We start from the raw sequence: 18,133 nt of genomic DNA, 5'->3' as shown, positions 1-18,133 counted from the left end.
TTAGCACACGTTAGTTTTTGACACAAACTGTAAAAATGGAAAGGTCTGAATGTCACTCACATAACACCAAAACCAATATCTGTTTTGCCACAAGAGGCTATACCTCCAATTTGTTACTAAAGACAGGCCTAAACTGTTAATACAAATTAGGTGTAAAGGTTAGAGACTCTTTACGAATGAATCTAACCACATTCCTCCTGTCCAGTTGCTGAGCACCAAACATGATATTGTTTTCTAAAGGGAGGCCCAATTCAGCTTTGTCAGAAAAAGTGTTCACTCATGATATATTTCAGAGGCATGACAATTGACATGTTAATTAAGATGGACGTCAGGTCATTTGTAGTCCTTAAATAAATGGAACTTCTGTTCCAGTACCTATTGTATTCATCTAAAATTGAGGTTCTAAAAGGAAATCACATTAACAGAATTCACAGTGACTTCTGTTAATCTTGTAACAGTGACTCTGTTCCTTACATAGAGAGAATTGGAGCCACCATGTCAAGGGAAGCTATAAGAATTCCGAGTTCAGCAATTAATGCTGTTAGCAGAAGCGCCCATGTTGGTTCACCATTTGCTTTCCCATGACCGAAAACCTAAACAAAAAAAAGAAAAGGAACATTATTTATTTGTACTATCACACTTGACTCATAGCTTAACTTGACACTGCTTACAAATATGTTCAGTAACATTCTAAAACAGAATCTATTTCCCACTTCAAAGATAGCATGCAGCGGGTGATTTTCGTATCTTTCATTGAAGGACAAGGACAGGAGTCCAGCTAGCCTCTAAACCCAATCTCTACTCCATTGAGTTTGATGTCAGACTCCTTAATGATACAAAAAATACTCATCTAAATCCTCCCTTCAACGCACACCTGCCTTTTATTTTAAGCACAGACCCTCACTTTGAAAAGGGGCAACGTGCGAAAAATCTAGTTTTAGAGTGGGGAATCCTTGTCCGATCTCCCTTTCTTCCCGTTTCTAGGAAGAGCCTTCCCCTGCTTTTGACAAGATTAAGCAAGAAGCTAGTCGGAGAAGAGGCAATAGTGGTCTGGGGCCCTACTCTAGGAGAAACACTGAAGAAGGGTGAGAGATGACCACTGACTCTCAAGGTCCAAATATCCCATAGCGAGAGGGGCTGGAGGAATCTCAGCAGTCCCACTCCTCCTAGCACTAGATCAAAGTGTAGGCAGGGTTAGTAGTGGGGCTGGTAGGCTTGCGAACAGGGACTGGGAGTTTGAAGCTTAGTGGCCTGATTTCTGTATAACCAGCCTGCAACTTGGCGATCAGGTTTCTGATATCTGCCAACTACATCTACATATTCCAATTTCCTTCTGTCAGTCTCAAGGAAAATAACCTTACCCCACTGGCTAGGCCATGGGGTTCGTGTATGCTGCGTGCAGCACAATGAATGTTCTTTAATATTTACAAACCCATAGGAAAGGAATAATGTTGTCCTTGGCTATAGCTTGCAGTAGCCGTGGGGCTCCAGTGAGGCTCTGTAAGCCTGCTCCGCAGGTAGAGAAGAATGAGCCTATCACAATGACCCATGGTGAAGGCCAAGAAAGTGTGCCCACCACTAAGTTCTTGTTCACCGCATCACCATACCTGTAGGATAAAGAAAGGTTAGCCAGTCCTATATTTCACTTGGACAGAGTCTGTCTTATCCAAATGTAAGCCAACAAGAAGTAGGTTAGATTTTATTTAACAAAAATTTCCAGCAACTTCTTGAACAGAAAACTGCAATATAGGAAAAAATCTGAATCAGTAGCCCAAGCGATCCCCTACAGCAAGATAACCACGACTGGAAAGAAGGTTGCACCCATTTTCCAAGGACAACCATCTGAAAAGTCGCTTCTGTCTTTAAGTTATTGATAACACTTCTATTGCCTTGTTAACCGAGCACTCCTTTCTGTTCATCTGGTGAGAAGCCGTCCTTATTACATTGAAACCGAGCTCTCCTGTTTATTTAAACAACCAGTGACACCTACGTTTTTCTGCCCTAAGTCTTTTAGCATGCAATAACCACCATTAAGTACGGACACTGGTTGTACAATCCCCAATATCAGACTCATACAAAAAGCTTCAGTGACTTTAGACCTTTCCAACCAGATCATAGTCTCATGCCAAACTTTATGAACAAGCAGTTCCCTGCTTGTCCCCTGACAGATGATCCTCCTGGGAGCTTTCAGAAATGCTGTGTGCAGATTCCAGCATTAGGATAACTATCATTACTCGATTTACAGGGTTAAGAACCTGAGGGTAAGAAACATGATCGTCAAACATGGCAACATTTTCCTAATTATAAATGGCTGCTTGGATTTGACCATGTTCATGTCCCCTTTTTATTCTTAATTCACAAGCAGGATTTTAGTCACAAGCATTTAAGAGAAACAGAATCCCTCATATAAATACCCGTATGTGAGCAAGACCACATATGAGGAGACATGATCATGCACTATCTTAATGAGCAGTCACTCTGGATTAAAAAGTTTCAGCCATTCAATCAAAGCAAAAAAACATTATCCTCCAACTTGTGCCCACACTCCCCACGAGTAACAGAGAGCAAACTATTAATTTTAACAACTATCTGCTAAGATCACATTGGCCCAAGACTGTCTATACTATTAGAAAGAACAGGAGTACTTGTGGCCCCTTAGAGACTAACAAATTTATTTGAGCATAAGCTTTCGTGGGCTACAGCCCACTTCATCGGATGCATAGAATGGAACATATAATAAGAAGACATATATATACACATCTATATATACAGAGAACATGAAAAAGTGGAGTAAGAGGCTAATTAATTAAGATGAGCTATTATCAGCAGGAGAAAAACACTTTTGTAGTGATAATCAAGATGGCCCATTTGGACAGTTGGCAAGAAGGTGTGAGGATACTTAACGTGGGGAAATAGATTCAATATGTGTAATGACCCAGCCACTCCCAACCTCTATTCAAATCCAAGTTAATGGTATCTAGTTTGCATATTAATTCAAGCTCAGAAGTTTCTCGTTGGAGTCTGTTTTTGAAGCTTTTCTGTTGCAAAACTGCCACCTTTAAATCTGTTACTGAGTGGCCAGAGAGGTTGAAGTTTTCTCCTACCAGTTTTTGAATGTTATGATTCCTGATGTCAGATTTGTGTCCATTTATTCTTTATAGAGACTGTCCGGTTTGGCCAATGTACATGGCAGAGGGGTATTGCTGGCACATGATGGCATATATCACATTGGTAGATGTGCAGGTGAACGAGCCCCTGATGGCGTGGCTAATGTGATTAGGTCCTATGATGGTGTCACTTGAATAAATATGTGGAGAGAGCTGGCATCGGGCTTTGTTGCAAGGATAGGTTCCTGGGTTAGTGTTTTTGTTGTGTGGTGTGTGGTTGCTGCAGAGTATTTGCTTCAGGTTGGGGGTCTGTCTGTAAGCAAGGACTGGTCTGTCTCCCAAGATCTGTGAGAGTGAGGGATCATTTTTCAAGATAGGTTGTAGATCTTTGATGATGCGCTGGAGAGGTTTTAACTGGGGGCTGAAGGTGACGGCTAGTGGTGTTCTGTTATTTTCTTTGTTGGGCCTATCCTGTAGTAGGTGACTTCTGGGTACTCTTCTGGCTCTGTCCATCTGTTTCTTCACTTCAGCAGGTGGGTATTGTAGTTTTAAGAATGCTTTATAGAGATCCTGTAGGTGTTTGTCTCTGTCTGAGGGGTTGAAGCAAATGCGGTTGTATCTTAGAGCTTGTCTGTAGACAACGTGTGGTGTGTCCTGGATGGAAGCTGGAGCCATGTAGGTAAGTATAGCGGTCAGTAGGTTTCCGGTAGAGGGTGGTGTTTATGTGACCGTTGCTTATTAGCACAGTAGTTTCCAGGAAATGGACCGCTTGTATGGATTGGTCTAGGCTGAGGTTGATGGTGGGATGGAAATTGTTGAAATCATGGTGGAATTCCTCAAGGGCTTCTTTTCCATGGGTCCAGACGATGAAGATGTCATCAATGTAGCGCAAGTAGAGTAGGGGCATTAGGGGACGAGAACTAAGGAAGCGTTGTTCTAAGTCAGCCATAAAAATGTTGGCATACTGTGGGGCCATGCGGGTACCCATAGCAGTGCCGCTGACTTGAAGGTATATATTGTCCCCAAATGTGAAATAGTTGTGAGTGAGGACAAAGTCACAAAGGTCAGCCACCATGTTCTCTGTATGTGTGTGTATATATATCTTCTTACTATATGTTCCATTCTATGCATCCGATGAAGTGGGCTGTAGCCCACGAAAGCTTATGCTCAAATAAATTTGCTAGTCTCTAAGGTGCCACAAGTACTCCTGTTCTTTTTGCAGATACAGACTAACATGGCTGCTACTCTGAAACCTACACTATTAGACAAATTCTAACAAATAGTCAATACATTTGGAGAAATCAAAAATTAGTTTCTCAGAAGGAAAAAGGGCTGAATTCATCAGATAATTTATTTGCAAGGAAAAATTTCACCAGGTCTAGTAAGGCGGCAGAGAGGGAGAACAAGGGAGCAAAGGGGAAGTTCAGTGTTCAGATAACATCAGTGGGTTTTGATTTTCTAGGAAGTCAACTGTAATGGCAAGAAATTGATCTTTGAACCTAGTACCTCTTGGAACTCAAAAGGCAACATGTCATGCAAGGCAAAATGGGTAAAATGTGCTTCTGAAGACCCTACACTGCTAGAGATTGGGGGGAGCAGTCACACAAAGCAGAGGGAAGTGCAGAACCCATTCGTCCAAAGTATCCTTTACATTTTGAATGCAGATATGCCTAAGAGGCAGTTCTAGTCAGGTGTGAAGATGAAGGCAAAGACTAAAAGATTCACTGGCCAAAGCCAGGGCACAACCTCCCCTACCATGTGATAGGTAAAATATTTTCATCTTACTTACTTATCTCTAAGAACAACACCCTCTATGCAGGCTCCAAATAGTAATACACTGCTGAAATCTTGAGTACAGAGTACATTAAGGAAGGTAATTTTATTTAGACCTTTATTTATTTAAATCAATGCAATTATATTGAACATCATTAAAGCTCTATGTTTGCCCCTGTGCAAATGATTATGATACAGCGGTATCCTCTACATAATCAGATATCATGATCACTTGAGGTATGCGGGGCAGTGAGTTGTTAATATCACCCAACGTACATATGTATCTTTAATAGTAAAGAGACAAATATGATTAAATTGTTGTTCCAAAATTCAAACTTAAGAAAGACTGGATTAAAGAGACATGGTTAATGTTTTTAATAAAATTAGTTTTACACTTCAAAACTCCCCAGTGGGAGCTGAAAGCCCTAAAGGAGACTGCTTTGAACAGGACATTAACAGACCAAGGGAAGCGTAAGCCAGCAACCATGCCCCAAACAGAAGAGCTCCAGTCTGGTAGGAAGTGACCCAGCGAAAGTGTAACTTGGAGTAGATCAATTACTGATATAGACACTTTGACAAACCCCGAGGGTCCTGGATGGGGACCAGGTGGAGTGGGCCTGGGTCGCCCTACCGTGCCTGCATGCTCCCTTGTAAAAGCAGAACTAAGGAGGGATTGAGGCCCGCTGCATACAATTTGGCCGGGACGCCCTCTAAATGACTACGCCGTCAGAAACTGTAAGGCCACTGCCTGACCAGTAAGCCAGCTGGTCACCAGACTGTCCCATTACATCAACATACAAACAACAACTTCTGGAACAAAAAGGTCCACTCCAGAAGTGCCACATGGGAGCTCTCTGGAAGACAGCAGGAGTATGCCATGGAGTACATTGTCCCTTTGACAATCCCCTGATCTGCAGCTTGGCAGATGTGCCAGAAGACACTTGCAAGCTACAGTTCATGTGCCATCCTGGTTCACATTTAGTTTTCAGAAGAGCTTATTAGCAGAATATCAGCAGCTAATTTTAGAGTTGTCTGGTCTACACTGATTCCTTTTATTCCAACTTTCCGTCCCCACCCCAATTCCATTTCTTATTTAACAACCTTGCTACTACATCTTGCCATCTCTGGCTACTTTGATGATCCTTATGTGCCCTTTTACACAGACATTCGCTTACAAATTATTAGACAGCACACATTGCCCTCCCTTTACTCAAAATTAAAAACCTATTTGTTTACAAAGGTACTGTGATCTAGAACTTCCTGCATTTAAGGTTTTTCCCCATCTTACCAGCTGGCAATGGTAATGCATCTCTGCATTCTGCCAGCCCAAGATACCACTGACTGCTAGTCAGCTTTATTAAAGGAGCAAATAACAGCAGCTAGAAAGCAAAGAGATAGAAAGGGGAGGAAGTTACATGCTCTCAATTGAACCAGTGTTTATGTTCTTTCACTGACATATGACAATCATAGGGGTATTTATAATCAACTGAAAACAGTGCAATGAACCAGGAACACAAATAATAATAAAAGTTCAATTGAGTCACAATGTGCTAGAATTCCATTCTACTTTTAAAGGATACAGACGAGTGATGTGGTGACAATCGCCAGAATTGTTCCAACAGGAATAGATTTTTGTGCATCTTTGAGGTCTCCTGATCTGTTTGAACCAGCCATGATACCTAAACATAGATTTCAGTTTAAGAAAATGTTTTTGGAAACACCACAAGAGACCAAAGAAAGTTAATTAAAAATCGCACAAAACCCTTTCCCAGTATTCACCAGTCACTGAAGGGAAGAAGATGCCAACTAGTACTGTGAAGGAAGTGGCTATATCCGCAAACACATAAAGGTGAAGGTTGCTTTTCAGCCCTGGTACATCAACTGACGGATGATCAGCTTTTTCCAATATCTCTCCTTTCTCCATATAATTGCTCCACAGATTATCTGGGGGGCAGGAGAAGGGCAGGAAAGGGGAGTTACCACCACAAAAAGAGAGCAGTAAATACAGGTTAACCCAAACCTAACTTACTGAACTCTTAATTATCTACTCAAAGCAATAACAGACTGGAGTGAAACTTAGTGGGTTACTACAGTTACAAATCTAGACACACAAAACGTCCAAAACAGAAAACGTTTCCATCGTATTTTCATGCAAACTTTTCACAAGAGCAATGAACATGTTTGGATTATCACCACACAAACCAACTGCCTAGAAAGGTTTATGCAACATTTATTTTTTGATTCTATACAGTTAACGAACTGATGTTATATCATTCTAACATACCACTTAAATAGACTTGCTCTAACCAAAGCAACATAAGTTTAGCATTGTCACATAAATTAGGCATATTAAATGAAAGAGTGTACATAACTGAAGAAACCTAGGTAACCCGGACCAGATATCTGGATGGAAGTTATTTTATTTTTTAGGAAGTGGAAGTATTATGACACTGTATGGATTTGCATTTAACTAATGCTTCGACAATGCATGGAATAAGCAGTGAGTATGTCTGCTAATTTTCATTGTTAAATAGGAACTTTATGAACATATAGACATCACCTGCACACAGCAAACGTTCCCTTTAATTCTTGTTTGGTGAACATTTTGTAGTATTATATACTGTAGCTTTGCAGTAGGTTTGTAGAGAGCAAGGACACATGAATCACGCTCATGCACACACTTCTATGCTTCTTCCAGCTAGAATCTACTATGTTATAAATCTGAATATGTAACATCCTACCACTACTCTCCAACCCAGACATTTTAGCCTGGTTTTGAAGAGTTATACAGTATGCCCAGGTTAATTCGCCCTACAATATTAATATAGTTGAGTTTCTATTGCAAATATCAGTCTCATTCAGTCAATTTAGTAGAACTGAAACTAAGCCTCTTATCTAGAAAAGTGATTAACAGCATCTACTCTTTACAGTATTCTAACAGTTTTCTTCAAAAGGGTTTTCTTAACTGTAATTACATTTCTTTGGTGCTTTTTCTCTACAAGCATAGAACAGCTCAATCCACCTCAACGGCTATACATGCCTCTTAACAAGAGGATATCCTTTGATCCAACCGTGTTTTGTATCATACCTTTTAAAATGCCACTTGCAGCTCCAGGAATACCTGCTATCTCTGTAACGTTGTTGAGCAGAAAATATTCATCACAATTATCAGTTGTTAAGTTAGAACTATGGCAGAAGAGTTCCCAGAGCTTGGTGGCCACAGTCATATTGCCCACAATTGTTGTTTTGGCACAAACATCAAAATGATCTCTCGTCAGGGTCCTGTTGCCGAGCATGCAAATCCTGGAAGGGAAATGAGAGAGTCATTTAGAACCACATACTAAGCAAAGATGGTTACTCACATCAGATGTTACTTGGAAAGTATAGCTTTTCCCTTTTCATACACTGCGATTTTAAAGTGGTTCTCCTCCCCAACAACATGTTCCAGATTTGAGACTCTCCTGGGCAGCAGAACCAGGAGTGTATATGTTGATGTTGTTTTGTTTTAATATTCAAAATGAAAATATATTTATTTCTCTCTCCATTTCCCCTCAGTGTCCCACTTCCAGGCTGCAGCTCGGGATATTTGCCTACAAGTAGGCTGGCAGTTCTGAAGATCAGCAGCATCTGAAGGGTATGTGCCACCTAATGCCCCTTCCCCCATGAGGGGGATGCAGAACAGATGGAGGGAAAGGATTATAAGGCACAAGCCTTGGATTTGTGAGACCAGGGGGTCAATTTCCTCCTCTGCCACAGACTCCCTTTGTGTCCTTGGGCAAGTCTCTTAGGCTCTCTCTCTCTCTATCTCTCCCTCAGTTCTCTATAAAATGGGGACAATAGCACTTCCCTATGTCACTGGGGTGCTCGAAGGATAAATACATGAAAGATTGTGAAGTGCTCAGATACTAAACTAATGGGGCCATATGAGGTACAGTCTGACCAAGCCTAGATCACCAGTGTGAATATCGGGTCACTGCTACGTTTCTCCAGCTGGTTTGTCGGGAGTGGAGAGAAGAGAAATTCAGGAAGTTTCATTGTGGCTGTAATCCATGATAAAAAAGATATTAGCCAACATTTTTGCTCTACTTTTATGCATGAGTGACTGAAAGACCGTACTTAGAGTAGTTACCAATGGTTCACTGTCAAACTGGCAGGCGGGAAAAATGGGGAGTGTGTATACAATAGGGACCCACAGGGGTTCGTCCTGGATCAAGTACTATTCAATATATTCATTAATTACTAGAACAACAGAGTGGAAAGTATGCTTATAAAATTTGCAGATGACACCAAGCTAGAAAGGGTTGCAAGCACTTTGGAGGACAGGACTAGAATTCAGAATGACCTTAACAAATTGGAGAATTGGTCTGAAATCAACAAGTTGAAATTCAATAAAGAGAAGTGTGAAGTACTATACCTAGCAAAGAAAAATCAAATACACGAGTACAAAAGGGGGAATAACTGGCTAGGCAACAGTACTGCTGAAAAGGACCTGGTGGATCACAAATTGAATATGACCAACAATCCAATACAGTTTCTAAAAAGGCTAATATAATTCCGGGGCGTATTAACAGGAGTGTCATATGTAAGACACGGAGGTAACTGTCCCACTCTACTTGGCACTGGTGAAATTTCAGCTGGGGTACCGTGTCCAGTTTTGGGTGCCATACTTTAGGAAAGATGTGAACAAATTGGAGAGAGTCCAGAGAAGAGCAACAAAAATGATAAAAGGTTTAGAAAGCATGATCTATTAGACAAGGATTTTTAAAATGGCCATGTTTAATCTCGGGAAAAGAAGGCTTCGGGGGGACACCTGATAACAGTCTTCAAATATGATATGGGCTGTTATAAAGAGGACTTTCATTAATTATTCTCCATGTCCATTGACAGTAGGACAAAAAGTAATCGTTTCCAACAAGGAAGATTTAGGTTAAATGTTAGGAGAAACTTTCTAACTATAAAGATAGTTTAGTACTGGAAGAGGCTTCTAAAGAAGATTGTAGTATCCCCTAACTGAAGGTATTTAATAATAGATTGGAAAAAAATCTGTCAGGGGATGGTCCTGCCTCTTGACTCAAGATCCTTTCCAGCCCCACATAAGTGCCAGCATGAGTAGACAAGCAAAGGGAAGCATTCGCTAAATAAGAGAAAGCCGCAGGGAGAGAGAAACACTGTATTTTAATTTATTCCTGATCATTTGTATGTGAGTTTGTTTTTTATCCACTTCCTTTGAAAGTCAATGGTAAAACTCCCACTCTTCACTGCAATGGTGCAGACTGGGCTCTACATGCAAAGTGGGGGCCAGCAGAGGGTTGTGGCTACTCATTTAGCATGACACTACTTTTGTCAAGTGAAAAATTTGTCTGACACCCTAACTGCACTGCATAATCCCCTGCTACCATTGCCGGTGCTGTGCATTCCCTGGTACAGCGTAAGCCTGCATTGAACTTACAACAAAAAGGACTAAGTCAACTGTACTCTGGCTCAGAACTAAAGCAACTTTGCAACACAAAATGAACTGATGCCATGTGAGGAAAGTTTATGTTGTATCTTGAGTATCTGCTTCTCTCTTTCTGTATGTGGGGGAACAGGTTAAAAAGTGTCAACATCCATCCATCTTCCTCTACCTGTGCAGAAGACACTATCCTAGTGGAACTGGCTGAAGATGGTAAAGGTTAACGATGTGTTTATTTTAGGCTAAGGAGCTTTGTTTCATGGGTTTATCGAACTATGCTCACTGCAACATAAAATTTATCATTCCTAAAGTAAATAATTTTTATAGCACATAAGTGCTGCCATATTTGCTGGGTAACTTTAATATAACTTCCATTGAATCAGGGCTTCCAAATGGCAACCAAAGATATTTCTGACTTGCAGGTTGACATACCCAGCCAGCACGATTACTTACGGAAATGCAGGGGGATCGAAGATGGACTTGATAGCTCCAGCATAAATGGACAATATGGATATTATTACACAGGCCAAGAAGAGAGAAGCAAATTTGTTAACATATTTCACTCCTACAAAAACTACCACAGCCATAAAGGTGAGGAATATGGTTCCATAAACTCTCATGTTGTTCAGCGTAGCACTTGATGTATCATGGGCACCAGTGGAATGAAAAATTGCTGCTTGCGGTGCAATGTATGTCTGAAATAGAAAACAAAAAGTTAACTAAAGGCTGCAGTAAGACAACAAGAGTTTCAAATATACTTTCACTTATTGCATGTTTCAATTTTAAATAAGCATTACATACCCCGAAAATTTATTTCCATGTGAATCAATTCTCTATTTGCAAAATACATTGAGCTAGGATTCTTCACTTTGTAGAATAGTCAATCAATATGGGCAGTTTTGTAGTTTTACTTCCATAATACAATTAACTAACCTTAGCTATGTCACTGACTCACTGGGTGGCTTGGAATGAGTCACACTTCAACCTACATTTTCAAAAGTGAATAGTGATTTTGGGGAGTCTCTGTTTTTTGATACCCAAAATGAGACACCTTCAAGGGCCCTGGCTTCCAGAGGGTGGACACTGCACTTTCTGAAAGTCAGGCCCCTAGAAAAGAATAAAAGTGGCACCCAATAATCACTTCTGAAAATGTAAGCCATCATCCTCTATGCCCCTTCAAAATGAGAATAACTCTATCCCTATGAGGCAGGAATTCTGCAGTAGTATCTACATGTGAATTGCCACATAAGCATTTCTACTCACCAATAAAATCTCAATGGCACCAAGTATGTACATAGCTCCTGCAAACGTTGTTCCCAAGTAAAAGCACAGTCCCACAGCTCCACCAAACTCTGGACCTAAGGACCTTGAGATCATGAAATAGGAGCCACCAGCTACAAGACAGGAAAGGGAGGTGGTATTTTCCAGAATATTTTTATATCACAAACTTCACATTTTAAAAAATCCAGAACATTCATACAAAGTAATAAATTGCATATCTAGCTTTTTATAGATCTTTACCAGAAATAACTTTGTTTACACAATAGCAAACTAAACAAAGATAGCTCTCATTTGCCTAGGCAGCATTCAGCAGAAATACAGGATATTAAATCAAGCCTTGTATCTTGGCTCAATCCAGGTTTCCTCCTCAGAAATGTATTTAATAGTTTCTGTCAACTAATGCTTCAAGAGATTAAAGTTTTAAATCTTTTACAGTTGGGGACAACTGCACAGGTGGGTGTGAGTAATTTGCAGTGACCGAAATCCTGAGCGTGCTTATGGTATTTAATCTTATTCTATTTTGCAATTTCCCATTCTATTCAAATTTGTTAGACTCAAAAACAAATCATATTTTCACCATCTTCAGATAAGAGAAACAGTCATATGGACAGACAAACTGGGTAAATGAAGGGTGTCATAAATATAAAGGGAAGGGTAAACCCCTTTAAAATCCCTCCTGGCCAGTGGAAAAATCCTCTCACCTGTAAAGGGTTAAGAAGCTAAACGTAACCTCGCTGGCACCTGACCAAAATGACCAATGAGGAGACAAGATACTTTCAGAAGCTGGGAGGAGGGAGAAAAACAAAGGGTCTGTGTCTGTCTGTGTGACGCTTTTGCCGGAGACAGAACAGGAATGGAGTCTTAGAATTTAGTAAGTAATCTAGCTAGGTATGTGTTAGATTATGATTTCTTTAAATGGCTGAGAAAATAGCTGTGCTGAATAGAATGAATATTCCTGTCTGTGTGTGTTTTTTGTAACTTAAGGTTTTGCCTAGAGGGATTCTCTATGTTTTGAATCTAATTACCCTGTAAGGTATTCACCATCCTGATTTTACAGAGGTGATTCTTTTCTTTTTACTTCTATTAAAAGTCTTCTTGTAAGGAAACTGAATGTTTTTTCATTGTTCTAAGATCCAAGGGTTTGGGTCTGTGGTCACCTATGCAAATTGGTGAGGATTTTTACCAAACCTTCCCCAGGAAGTGGGGTGCAAGGGTTGGGAGGATTTTGGGGGGGAAAGACGTGTCCAAACTCCGTTTTTTCAGGAACCCAGATAAAGTTTGGTGGTGGCAGTGGAAATCCAAGGGCAAAGGGTAAAATTAATCTGTACCTTGGGGAAGTTTTAACCTAAGCTGGTAAAAGTAAGCTTAGGAGGTTTTCATGCAGGTCCCCACATCTGTACCCTAGAGTTCAGAGTGAGGAAGGAACCTTAACAAAGGGCTACAACACAGATGAACTAAGTTACATGTAGTGCAAATCTGTTTAGTGTCCAATGAAAGGTTAGCTAGTATCACCATTCTGAAGAGTGAGCTACATTTTAAATTCCTGGATTTCACATTTTGTATACACTAAACTACTTTTCTTCCTCATTAAATAATAATAGTCCCTCAATCTGCTGTGAAGTTCAACTTGATGGGATCTGAAGCAAAAAAACCTTAGAAAAATAGCAGTGAGACCATAGCAATGATGGATATGTCAGTACAGAACATGTTTCAGAGTTGTAGCCATGTTAGTCTGTATCAGCAAAAACAACGAGGAGTACTTGTGGCACCTAAGAGACTAACAAATTTATTTGGGCATAAACTTTCGTGGGCTAAGACCAACTTCATCAGATGCATGGAGTGGAAAATATAGTAGGAAGATATATATACGTAGTACATGAAAAGATGGGAGTTGCCCTACCAGTTCTAACAAGACAATTCAATTAAAGTGGGCTATTATCAGCAAGAGAAAAAATCACTTTTGTTTTGGTAATCAGGCCCATTTCAAACAGTTGAGAAGAAGGTATGAGTAACAGTAGGGGGGAAATTAGCATGGGGAAATTAGTTTTTAGTTCTTGTAGTGACCCATCCACTCCCAGTCTTTATTCAGGCCTAATTTGATGGTGTCCAGTTTGCAAATTAATTCCAGTTCTGCAGTTTCTTGTTGTTTTTGAAGTTTTTTTGTTGAATAATTGCCACTTTTAAGTCTGTTATTGAGTGTCCAGGGAGGTTGAAGTGCTCTGGAGTAGACAAGTACTCCTCATGGTTAGTACAGGACAGGTTTCTCAAATAGGTGAGAAGCTGTGTTGCCAACTCATGATTTTAGCAAGTCACTGTGTTACTTAAAAACCTGAATCTGGGAGGCATGTGAGATGGGGAGAATCTCAGCTTTTGTTTAAAATAGTTATTAGCCCTTATGGTAGCAGATCAAAGTTTGAAAATGTGACCCACCCGTACCTTAAAGAAAGAAAAAAAACAGGTACTTTAAAAACAAAAAGTCATGATTTTGAAGCCAATCTGATAGGTTCGGGGAGGCGCCTGGCTCATGATATTTTAACACTTAGGGTTGGCAATTCTGGAGAAGGTACAATACAGTTCTTCACTTGACATTTCAGGATATTAGTTTGCCTTCTCATCTAATTTCAATGGAAAGCAACAACAAATCTACATTTATTAAACCACAATCTTCTAGTTAGCATACAGATTTGCACATGTTTACAGTTGTACTTACAGAGAGGAAATGTGAGTCAAAATAGATTACAGATACGCTATTCTGACTGAAGTGAGGAATTTGCTAATTACAATTACCTGGAACAACACCATTTGTTGCTATTGCACTCATTGATATGGCTGTCAGCATAGTCTGTGGAGAACAAGACAATGGATATATTTACATAAGTAACAGTCTCAAAAATACAATTCTTTCCCTGTACAGTAAAATAAGCAAAACAGAAAAAGTTGTCATGCTTAAGTATGAATTTACAGCATTCTGTTCTACCCCACAGAGACAGAACGTACCCCTGTATTCACACCATTTACACTACTTACTCCTGAGGGCATTCTGCACCAAAAAATTAAATATTCTGCGCGCATTTTAAAATTCTGCAAGTTTTATTTCTTAATTAATAAATTCAGAGACTCCAGCATGGCATGGGTGGCACAGGCCACTGGTTCTATGAAGGTAGGAGATCATCCGGGACACGGGCTCTGTGTGGGGGGATCCAGGTGTGGGGTGAGAGGATTCTGTATGGGACAATCTGGGTGCAGGCAGCTCAGTAAGGGGTCTATGTGTGGGGGGATCTAGATGCACAGAGGCTTGTTGCAGGAAGATTCCAGGTGCAAGGGCAATGGGACTCTGCAGGGGCTTCCAGGTGAAGGTTGTTGGGGCTCAGGGGAGGGGTCTGGGTGTGGGGGTCTCAGCAGGGAGGTCTGGGTGCTGGGGGAATGGGACTTGGTGAGGTGGGGATCTGGGTGCAGCTATTTGGGGATCAGTGGCGTGGGGGTCTCGATATGGGGGCTCAGGGCGGTACAGTGGGATGAGGCTCGTTAGGGTGGACGTTTGAGGGAGCAGGGAGCTCAGTGGGGGGTGGTCTGGGTGCAGTGGTGTGGGTCTGGAGGCAGGGCGGCTCCAGATGCAGGGGTTGAGGTTCAGTGGGGTGGGGTTTGGGTATGGAGGGCTGGGGGGTTCTGGGTATATGGGGTGAGGCTTCGTGGGGGTGTCTGGGTATGGGAGGTCCAGATGCAAGGGGGTTGGGCGGATGGGGGAGCAGCTCCCCGTACAGTGACCCCTCCCCCCACAGCTAAGGAGTGATGGGGGCTGGAAGCAGGGGAGGATGCTGAGCTTCCTGGAGCTGGGGGAGGTTTCTGGGGCCACTCTTTGCAGGGGAAGAGGAAATCTCATCCTCCCCTTCCTCCAGCCCAGCCGGGACTAGCAGCTGATCCTGGCACAGAGTAGGAGCCACTGGCTGGGGTGTCCCCAGCCCTGCAGTGATTTACCTCTCCGCCGGCTGCTCTGTGTGCCTGAAACGATGCACCTGTGCAGCTAGGGAGTGGTGTGCAACTGGTTTTGCAGCTTCCCTTTGCATCCCTGTCAAAAAGTCATTTTTCTGCAGGGAAGCAAAGAAATCTGCACGCACAGTGGCGCAGAATTCCCCCAGGAGTAACTACTGCAATAATCTTTGTACAAAGTATGCCTTGTAAGTTATCATTTGAAAACTCAATGTGTTGATCAGTATTGTTCTGATAAAATATGTGTGGCAACACTGAAGTTATAAGATTCTATTGTATGGTGTTATTACCAGATGGACCAAACTGAGGTTGGCAAACAGGTATATCTTAAACAAACGAATATATGCTCTGATTAATTTGCATTTAAGCAGTAAACAGAGTCATCAAGCAGGAAGGGAAACAAAGGAAGCTCAAATAAGTGAGGGAAAAGCAGCAGGGAACTCCTTTCCTACAGACTTTTTGTCTCTAGTACACAGCTGGAAATGTTTTTCAAGAGGGGGACTGAAACTATAAAAAGGAGGGACAAACACCCCAAAGTACAAGCGTGCGCGCGCATGTGCACGCACACACACATACATCCTGAAGCAACAAAGAAAGCATTCACTGGATTCTGGGAGAAGCGGTCCTGGCCTAGGGGATTTGGTCAATAAGAGAGCTGAAAGCATATGGTGAGAAACTTTGCTTGACTCTAATATAATTTGTCAAGTTAGGCACAAGTAGCATTTTAATTTTATTTTCTTATAACCATTTCTGACTTTTATGCCTCATTACTTGTTCTTTAAATCTCTCTCTTTGTGGCTCTTTTGTTGTTTTACCTAATCCGGTGTGTTTAAATTTAAGTGTCTGGGAAACTCCATTTGGGGTGGCAAGTTGTGTGCATATTATTTCTACTAAAGAAATAACACACACTATATAATTTGTATTGTCCAGAAGAGGGCTGGGAAGTACAGGACATACAATTCTGGGGGGGAAAATCTAAGACTGGGGGTGTGTTGGGGTCACCCTGAAGTATAACCCAGGCTGGTGACAGCTGGCGTGTAACCCAAATGTAGCTGTCCAGCTGCAGTTACACACAGACACATAGGGTGTGGCTTGCATGCTGAACGGCTGTTTGTGAGTGGCCCAGGTGGGAACTGTTTCAACCAAAGCATTGTAAGGCACAGAAGGTTGCAGGCTAGGGTTGCAGAACACAGCTGCTCATTAGTGTGTATTGTACCCTGGTATGTCACACCCTCCAAAGGTCATTTTCTCGATGCAGAAAACTCAATGATTTCACAACTCTTCAGCCTTTCATGTGGGAGATGAGTGTGGCTTGCATGTACAGCGTAACAGATGTGCCGAAGAGCTGAACAACAGCCAAGGAGAAGAGCTCTGTAAGACTTCACACATTTACCGTCACATTTACTTGGACAGTATTGCGGGATCTGAATTTCCAAACCCCTCCTACAAGAGCATGGCTGCGTAACTGCTTAGATTGCACATGCAATCTGAACAATTTATATTAGCACCGCAGGGTCGATTCTCCCATAGATCATGGCAGGGCTTCCTTCACCACTCTTCACTACCCAATGAACTTAGGCCTGGCCTACACAAGAACAGCTATCTGGCATAGCTATCCCAGCAAACCTCCTAGTTTAGTCGCAGCTTATACCAGCAAAAAAGTGCTTTTGCTGATAGAGGTTACACCATTTCCCTGAGTGAAATAAGGCTGCATCTGAAGTGCTTTACCATCATAGGAGTGCCAATATGCTATACTGGCAAAAAGTTCCTTCTGTGGACACAGGTATACCAGCAAAGCTGCACTTTGTAAGTCCCCCACTCCCACAAGCAAAATAAACATAGCTGTAAAGCACCGACTCACTGATACAGCTGGAGATTCTGCCAGCCACAGACCTCTTCGCATCCTGACCAACAGAGCTATACCAGCAGAAGTCTAGTGTAGACATAGCCTAAGCTACACTGGCAAAAACACTTGTTCGCCATTAAAACTGCATCTACATTAGGACTTTTACCATTATAGTAATGTTTACCATCCCCTCCCACACCCACCCAAAAAAAAATCACACTCCTAATTGACATTGCTTTGCTGCAAAATGTTTCTGGTGTAGTCCTGGTCTTAATCCTACACACATGTATAGTAAACCCCCTTAGAGGGGCATAGTAAAAGCTTTGCAAGAGGTGCACACGTGGTATGAGAAGTGTCTTAATTTGATCATGTACTCACACAACAGCAGCAGATTAAGACTATCAGGAAGGACTGTAGAACTCCTGCTGTTCCTACCATCCATGTCAAGCGAAGGAAGAGAATAACCCCAAAGATATTCTGCATACATGGAAGGTACACTCCCATCAGGGTGCCCATGCTGGGTGACTGAAAATAAACACATACATCAACTTTCATTCACTGAGTAACTCAAAATAAGGGTTTAGAACACAGAGGAGGAAAATAGATTTCAGCTATTTAAATGACATCATGTTGTGGCAGATTATAATAAAAAGATGCACAAATGTTACAGTGCTGTGCTTACAAAAA

The 18,133-nt window shown here is 41.5% G+C and overlaps 1 protein-coding gene and 1 long non-coding RNA gene across 5 annotated transcripts in view; one reads left to right on the top strand and one right to left on the bottom strand.

Annotated features, from left to right (window-relative positions):
* The window catches only part of SLC12A4 (solute carrier family 12 member 4), a 74,307-nt gene that overhangs the window by 16,257 nt on the left and 39,917 nt on the right, over positions 1-18,133 (bottom strand). For all 4 annotated transcript variants that reach the window (XR_005222225.2, XM_007053985.4, XM_043526342.1 and 1 more), the window contains exons 4-13: positions 17,825-17,971; positions 14,401-14,455; positions 11,596-11,726; positions 10,786-11,027; positions 7,969-8,183; positions 6,660-6,824; positions 6,461-6,559; positions 4,897-4,954; positions 1,433-1,607; positions 475-593 (exon numbers count right to left, since the gene is read on the bottom strand). Coding sequence is in view for 3 of the 4 variants with exons in the window: in XM_007053985.4 (XP_007054047.3) it covers positions 475-593; positions 1,433-1,607; positions 4,897-4,954; positions 6,461-6,559; positions 6,660-6,824; positions 7,969-8,183; positions 10,786-11,027; positions 11,596-11,726; positions 14,401-14,455; positions 17,825-17,971 (1,406 nt within the window). In the remaining variant the exon portion in view is untranslated. The remainder of the gene's footprint in view (positions 1-474; positions 594-1,432; positions 1,608-4,896; positions 4,955-6,460; positions 6,560-6,659; positions 6,825-7,968; positions 8,184-10,785; positions 11,028-11,595; positions 11,727-14,400; positions 14,456-17,824; positions 17,972-18,133) is intronic.
* Positions 8,441-10,892, top strand: LOC122462577. The gene is made up of 2 exons (XR_006285238.1): positions 8,441-8,514; positions 10,755-10,892. It is a non-coding gene; the product is annotated as an uncharacterized LOC122462577 (long non-coding RNA).

The sequence above is a fragment of the Chelonia mydas genome, chromosome 12 (genome assembly GCF_015237465.2).
Source record: "Chelonia mydas isolate rCheMyd1 chromosome 12, rCheMyd1.pri.v2, whole genome shotgun sequence".
Taxonomy (NCBI): Eukaryota; Metazoa; Chordata; order Testudines; family Cheloniidae; genus Chelonia; species Chelonia mydas.
The sequence above is the reverse complement of the archived record's forward strand: the minus strand, read 5'-3'. Positions and strand labels throughout refer to the sequence as shown.